Genomic DNA, 7500 nt, shown 5'->3' with positions numbered 1-7500 from the left:
TTGCAAAAAAAAAGAGAAAAACGGCCACCACATTAACACGCGGCTGGCATCATTTTTTTTAAAACGGGCGACTATTTGACCAACTGACCGGATCACCAGGACGGCTCCGGGAGCGTCTCGGGAGGGGGAGGGTACATTATATGTCAAATGTTCCGGCCGGATTGAGTCCTGGCAGGATGCATGGCGGGAAATGCATTCCAGAACTAATCCGCGGTCACCGCCGGCGATGGTCGCGGCTATAAGCGGCTTTACCGCTGCTGATTATATACTTTTCCAACACCCCTCCCCATTCCCCTTCCTAAAGCTGGAGAAGCGCAACAGAAACGCCCGACGCGCTCGCTCAACCGCCACCACGCCGGCTCCTCCGGTGTCCAAGTTTTGTTCGCAAAGGGAGGGAGTTCTGGGAATGAAAATGAATCCGACGACGCCGCCCACACAGCCCGCCGACAATTCCGCCGCTGATGATGGTCACCACCGCGGTGCCTTCCTTGCGTTTCTTTTTTGTCTCTTTCTATTACTCACTCAGGCCACGCTGTTGCTGCTGCTGCTGCTCCTCTGATCAACGCTAAGCCGGACCGCGCACTAGCGTGTGCTGGAGTACAGTCCATCCGTTCATCCATCCCATCGGTCCATGCATCACACGATGCGGCCATTCGCAAACCAACGGTCGCCCGGTACGGACGGAGAAGTTATTCCGGTGAAGAACCGCGGAAAAGCCGCCCGCAGGCGCACGTGATAACGATCGGTGCCGTCGAGACACAGACAAACCCGCCGGAACTCCGGAAGTGCCCTGGAAGGATAGGGAATCGAAAGAAAAAAACCCAAAAAAAAAAACGTTAGTGAAAGCATAACACAAAAGAGTGCGAGGTTCTGGTGTTGATGGTGGTGATAAATGATGCTGGTGGTGTGATGATCGTGCTGCTGGTGCTGGTGTATAATTGCAGCATCAATTGAGGGATTGAAAGTGAGCCAGAAACCAGCAAGCGAGCGTGGTGGCGGTGGTAATTCCGAGCAATAGAAGTGTGTGCTTCAGAATATTCCTTTTGGAAGAGAACCGCGGGCCGGGCCGTAACGGTTGCGTCGCTATAAATCTGTGTCCCGAGGAACGACCGAGGGGCGCCATATGGTTTACCGGAAGGTGGCGGTAGGAAACACGCCGTAGGATTTGCATGATCTCGCGTGTGTTCGGCTTCGTTGAGCGGAATTCGGAATTCTTCGCCAGAATTGCTTCCTATCTCTAGGTAAGCGGTATTCCATGGGGTTGCTTGAATGATGGCAACTAAATTAGGGTGCTAAAACGAACGGATTAACTAGAGCAATTCGGAGAAGTTATGAGTTATCAATTAGGCACGATATGGCCGCCTTTGGTCTTTCTTCACGCGAAGCCAACACCATAAGTTCCTGATAATGACTTTTTAATTGCGCGAGGTGCCCTCTTCCTACTGTTTAACTGGCCAATTCTGTTGCATAACCGTTGTTTTCCAGTCTCTTCTCAAGAGGAGTGGGTATAAGCACCCAGAATCACCTCTTTTATACGAACTGGGATCATCTTCTGAGGGTTGCCAATCGGAGTTATTGGACTCTCCGCGATAGATGACTTTATCTGTCCCAATAAAGAGAGGCCAAAACGACCAGTCAGCAGATCACACCCACGATCCCAGACCAGAGACTATATCAAATCATTGACTCTCAAACTGTCACCAAATTTGGGATTCACTAATTACACGGACAGAAACGACGGCCGCTTAATAGGGAGGGCGGTCCCATCATTATGTTACGACGCTCGATATGTGGTCTCCGGTTGGTTCCCCAAAAATGGACATTTCATCTCATCTCTTGATTGGCCCGTGTGTTCTTCCAACTTTTGAAGCTGCCGCCGCGATCTTTGGCTTCTTTGAAGAACGTCCCACCGACCGACGGAGGGTATTCATCAACAACCTGCCTGCTCCGGACATCCCTTGATTGACACACAGCATAAACAAAAGATCACCACGCACTCCAGAACTAGCGACACTCGATGGCGGCGATGACGAGTCGCACATTGTGACTGGTGGCCGCGACGGTGGCCGAGTCGGTGGTCACGGAAAAGCGGGGTCCATATCGCATGTCAAATAGTCCCCCCCCCCCCCCCCCCCCCCCCCCGGGGGGTCTGGGATGAGGTTTCATAATTGCTCTCGTCGGACGGAATGCGTCATTCCTTTCTTTTCGCCATTCCGCAGATCAGTAATCCACTGGAGACCTTTGGAAGGGATATGATGGATCAAGCGCATAGGGCCGTGAATATGTGTTCCATCATTCGGGTGACGTTGGTGCTGGTCGTTGTGCAGGTCGTCCTTGGCACAAATCGACCGATCGTGACCGGGAATCCAGCCGCGGGATCATTCCGCAGTGTACCGACGACGGTGAAAACGTACGAGAACGAAACGGTGCTGCTGCCGTGCTATCACAACGGTAAGATCTTCCAGACTTTGCGATGGGCCGTTGTTAATCCTGTAAAGAAACGATATGCATCTTACTATCATTGTAATCACATCCATGCAGCGAATTCTTTTCAAATTCCAACGAGCCGCATGATATCACAACGCAATCAATGATTAAATAGCTGCAGTTAGTACTCTCGCTCTCTTCCCATGATAGATCATAGTGCTTCATTCAATTAAAACGCACCGCGGTACACCCCACAAACGGGGGGAACGAATTACGAGTACAACACGGCATTCCAAACATGCAAACACTTCATAAAATAGTCAATTCCTACACCAAGCACTCGAGGCGGAGGTCATCTGACACTCTCTTTTTCTGCTATTGGTTGGCCTTTCTGGCACATGATTCCAAATCACAGACCCCTTGCTTCCTCCTCCTCCTCCTAAGCTAACAGAACATAGTGCTCCAACAATCTGTTCAAGCGCCATACCATTATATCAATTGTCCGAACTCCGAAGAGAGATCAGACCCCAAGACGATGCTCTATTAGATTAAGCTGGCTGGCATGGTGTGGCCTGGTGTGGCGGGGCTCAGCTTCTCATACGCGTAATTGACAGCATGCATAACCTTTCAACACTCTCTTCTCGCCTCTCCCCCTCCCGGGTTATTGAAGCACCGTATCGGTATGTGCGCTGGTCACGGGATGACCTGCTGCTGGTCGACTCACGCTATCCGGATCTGCGTGCCCCGCCAAGAATGCAGCTCTGGAGCAATGGCAGCCTGGAGGTGCGTGACGTGCAGATGGAAGATACTGGGGATTATATCTGCGAAATCATGACCGATGGTGGCAAAGCGTCCCAGAGTCATGCCATCGAGGTGCAGTGTAAGTGTGTGCAGTCCACAGGAACTTCAGTTAATGCTTGATCTAATATCCCCTTGCATTGGATTCCTATTGATCACCGCTACAGATCAAGCAACGGCAACCATTTATCCGGAGGATAGTATCGACATACGCGTCGGTCAGATCCTGGAAGTGGCCTGTGCCGTTACGGGTGTTCCACAGCCGTACGTCACGTGGAGCTATCAGGTAAGACGGAAGACCTTCGCTTGCTCTCCTTTGCTCTGCCAAATGCCCTTCACGGTACCGTTACACTTCTCGTCCTGTCCAATAGCAACAGGACAACGCCAGCACCGTTTTCCAAGATGACCGTAAGCTGAGCGTACTGATCAAGGATCGCAATTTCTCTGGCCCTGTACAATGTACGGCGACCAATGCCGTTGGAGAACCGGCCACAGCATCGGTGGAAGTGATCGTGAATTGTAAGTATGGCTCGGGTCGGGGCTTGATTGGATCTTTGTTGCGCTCCGGATTGAGATGAAGGTTTTGATGGGCACCTTTGTCGTCCATTTCCACTTTTTTGCATAGTTGTGCCAGAGATTGATGTTAAAATGACCACCGTCCATACGCGCGTCGGTGAGACGGCCATCCTCGAGTGTCTCGTCACGTCGCATCCGGTTGCTTCGATCCACTGGTTTCACCACGGGCTGCCGGTTGTGTTCGATCGACGTATCGTGAAGCTGGACTCACCCATCTCCAAACACCAGTACTACACCGTCCAACGGCATCAGCTGGCGATCCGGAATCTGCGTGACTCCGATCTCGGTCAGTACGAGTGTAAGGCGGGTAACCGGGTTGGTATCACCGGTACGCAGCTTGAGCTAACCGGACGACCGATGGTGGCCACCTTTAAACCGGCCGCCGAAATGTCCTCTCCGACGACACACAATTTCATCTGGCAAACCGAAAGCTTCTCGCCGATCATCGAGTACAAGCTGAAGTTCCGCCGTGTTCCATCCGGCAATGTAACACCCGCCCGGCGAACACTTCCGCAGCTGATCTGGAATGAGCTGATCATCCCATCGGACGGTTCGTACGGTCCGTTGCACTCGATCGGCTACACGCTACAGGGTCTGCAGCCTACGAGCGTGTACGAGGTGCTGGTACTGTCACGCAACCGCTACGGTTGGAGTGATCCGAGCAACATCTTGCGGTTCGCGACCGGCGGTGAGCTGGAGATAGATTCGGGCGGTGAAGACGACTCCGCCGGTCCAGGTGGTAGTATGTCTTCCGTGGCGCAAACTACCGAAAGTACGATCGAATACAGTGAGGTGGACCCGAACGGAGTAGGCGGTGATGGGCTGCTGACCGATAATATGATCCCGAACGATTACTTCGACCACGGGCTAGCGGCGGCCGCTGCTTCGGCTTCGGCGGCAGCAGCAACGAGCTCAACGTATGTACGGTGCATATCGGTGGAGCTAGTGTTGACCGTGGGACTCCTGTTGGGGACATTTTGTAGAATAAAGTATCTTTAGGCGAATGTAACTTCGGTGGTCGGTGGAATGTGTTTTACTCGCACTTCCCTTGCTCCTCCAGACTACTCGATCCCTGGATTTGCTGAAACACATTTTCTTACTGCATCTTCCCTCATCGATGGCTTGCTGGGTTTGGGAACGTTTCTCGGCGTCATTAAAGTTCTCTTCGTTCTCGGTCTGCTGGGATCTGTTTCTTTTAGTAAATGAGTTAATTGATCAATTACTCAAGCTACACCCAGCTCTCTATCGCCGCCTGTTGCAGCAAGAGGGCCAACCGACAAACATGGAAGACAGTAGCGCAGAAATTATAAATTTTTAATTAAATCAATTGCAACCAGGAAGGAACGACGACGAACGGCGGCGGCACCCTTCTCCCGGGTGATTCAAAAGACAAGTGGGGCTGCCGCTTGGGATAGATTTTGCACGGATCGGCGATCTGCGTGGATGACCTCGCTCGCTCGCCGATCTTTATCGATGGCTTCTGGCACCCGCCCCGAGGGTCAACGGGGATTAGATTGATATTACGTCCCCTGCGCCGTTCTCGCGATCGCCGTCGTTCTGTTGATTGATGAGCAGCGCTTCTTGTTCTTCAAGTTTCTTTCATGTCTGTGTTGTCTCTTTTACACTGTCCCATGATTTTCACTCTTTTCTTTATTCGTTAAATTATACAGTTGATGTTTCGATTTACTGACTTCCGTATCATTGTTTTTACTTGTTTGTTTTTGAGTATTTAGTGTTCTGCACTTTCGCATTGTGTTTCTTACAGTAGTTTGTTTCCCTTATCAATTCAGCTCATCATCTACTACTAATACCGGATTTTTGGGAGAATGGAAACGGTTGCTTGACGGTGAGATAGAGAGCGTTCGAGTAAGGAGAGGGCGTTAGCGGTATCAAAACGATCGTTTTTTAAGTAGCTGATTAAAAGGATCATCCACCAACAATATCCGAAATGGTATGTCGCCTTGACGGTGGCAAGAGAAGCGGAAAATGGAACTAATATCATTCAGTAAAACAAATCATTCTCTAAGGTGGTACCACCCCCTCCTGGGAGGTTTTTCCACGAGATTGTTGCTAAAACAACTACCTCGGGGGATGCACAGCTGTCGTGCTCCGTCCTTCGATTCGTGCTTCTTGATTGTTGTGTACTTACAATAAGGTCTATAAACGAGGTTAGGCTCTTATAGGTTGTGGAACAAAAATCCCGACGAAAGGTAATTCAGAAAAGTAGAAAATAAATTCGTTACACGGACACCGCTCCCGGGACCTGGAATACTTTCGTGTGATCATCGCCCTTCCTCTCGTCAATTCCAGCAGAGGGGATCGGGGACCGTTCGTGACAAACACCATATGCTGCCCGGCGACGGATATACTGACTATACTGATGGTGTTCTTATTGCCATGTGCGCGGGATCACCACATCACTCGGTTCGCTCCACTTAAAGTCTATGGCAGATGAAATGAACAATAGATTCCATTCCGAGATTTGTTTTCTGTGTTTTCTTTTGTTGGGTTTCCGGTTCGATCACCGCCTGCGCGCCTGTTGGCCGATTGGTATTCAGGTATTCTATACAAGTTACCAAGTAGTAGTACTCCGTGTGTGCAGTTTTCTGAGTGTGCTCTCCGCCTTATCTGTTAGTGCACACGCATAAACACCCACCAATTAGCTGCACTCGGGGAGGACCAGTAAAGCTTCACCGATCATCAAACGTGTTGGGGATACGTCTTTCTATCAACTTTAACCCTTTATATCGCTCAGATTCAAACATTTAATTATTCAATCAATTGGATAGACTGTTAGGGGATTCAACGATGGTGCCTATGCATAACATTACTTTTCCGATAATCTCTGAGTCTTGCAATAACACACGCCCACTGCACCTAGTTTCATCTTTTGGTATGTTTCTTTTTTTCATTTTAAGTTGTAACGGTTTGACTTCGGCCACGCCAAGAGAGACTATTCGGAACCTAATGCTTTACCGACCCGCCGTCGCCGTCAGCCAGTGACCCCCCTGTGGTAGTACAATTTTGCTCTATATCTCTTCTGGGTGATCAGTAACTGTGATCGGTATATCGCCTTTAAGGAATCGCAAACCGATTCTCGGTTTCACTAGCGTGTGTTTTAGCGGGTATTAATGTTATTATGAGTTGTTCCGTTAGGGTTTCTTACATTTTTAACGATTCTAGAGAGATTTATCATCTTTATCTGCTGTTTCGAGTCTCTACTAAAGCTTCACTTAGTTTACCATCCTCGGTACTCCTCCTCCCCACCGCGGGGAGGGAAAGTATTAATGTACACACAGTTTTGTTTTGCGCTGTAGTCCGCCCCGTTTTCGTTCTTTTTACAAACACAGCTTATCGCCTCGTCCTCATTGTATAATCTTACAGCATTAAGCCCGCCGCCCCGCTTTGGAGTTTTGCGATGTAAATCAGATCAGACCCTGCGGTTCGTTCGCTGACGGAGCACTGGAAATCTGTGGTTGGTTTTTGCGGTTTTCTTTTCTAGTTTTCTTTTGTTGCATGAGCTGTTGCTTGTGTGTTGTTCGTTCGACAGAATCGTTGCATCGTCCATCCTGTTAACCCTATGCCTGTTGCTGGAACGAATTGGAATCCTTAGTTGTTCGCAGAAAGTCACCATATGGAGGGCAAAGGGGGTCTGAACAAACGGAATTATGCGTTCGGAAGCTCTCACTCAATTTGTTT

At 49.8% G+C, this 7500-nt stretch overlaps 2 protein-coding genes across 3 annotated transcripts in view; one reads left to right on the top strand and one right to left on the bottom strand.

Moving 5' to 3' along the window:
- Positions 1-668: 668 nt before the first annotated feature.
- Positions 669-4800, top strand: LOC126575199 (hemicentin-1). Its single transcript, XM_050235776.1, has 6 exons — positions 669-1241; positions 2220-2451; positions 3098-3307; positions 3393-3511; positions 3597-3744; positions 3851-4800. Exons 2-6 carry the CDS (start codon positions 2253-2255, stop codon positions 4798-4800), a joined length of 1626 nt encoding a protein of 541 aa, XP_050091733.1. The 5' UTR covers positions 669-1241; positions 2220-2252.
- Positions 4801-6552: 1752 nt separating this feature from the next.
- Positions 6553-7500, bottom strand: part of LOC126577191 (deubiquitinase DESI2) — a 3680-nt gene continuing 2732 nt past the window's right edge. For both annotated transcript variants that reach the window (XM_050238644.1, XM_050238645.1), the window contains exon 6: positions 6553-7500. This exon is cut by the window's right edge and continues 608 nt beyond it. The gene's annotated coding sequence lies outside the window, so the exon portion shown is untranslated.

The sequence above is a fragment of the Anopheles aquasalis genome, chromosome 3 (genome assembly GCF_943734665.1).
Source record: "Anopheles aquasalis chromosome 3, idAnoAquaMG_Q_19, whole genome shotgun sequence".
Lineage (NCBI taxonomy): Eukaryota > Metazoa > Arthropoda > Insecta > Diptera > Culicidae > Anopheles > Anopheles aquasalis.
The sequence above is the reverse complement of the archived record's forward strand: the minus strand, read 5'-3'. Positions and strand labels throughout refer to the sequence as shown.

Coding starts and splice junctions, on each gene's coding strand:
- LOC126575199 (XM_050235776.1), top strand. CDS start 2,253: ATGATGGATCAAGCGCATAGGGCCGTGAATATGTGTTCCATCATTCGG. Junction 2,452..3,097: donor GCTGCCGTGCTATCACAACG/GTAAGATCTTCC, acceptor GGGTTATTGAAG/CACCGTATCGGTATGTGCGC. Junction 3,745..3,850: donor GGTGGAAGTGATCGTGAATT/GTAAGTATGGCT, acceptor TTTTTTGCATAG/TTGTGCCAGAGATTGATGTT.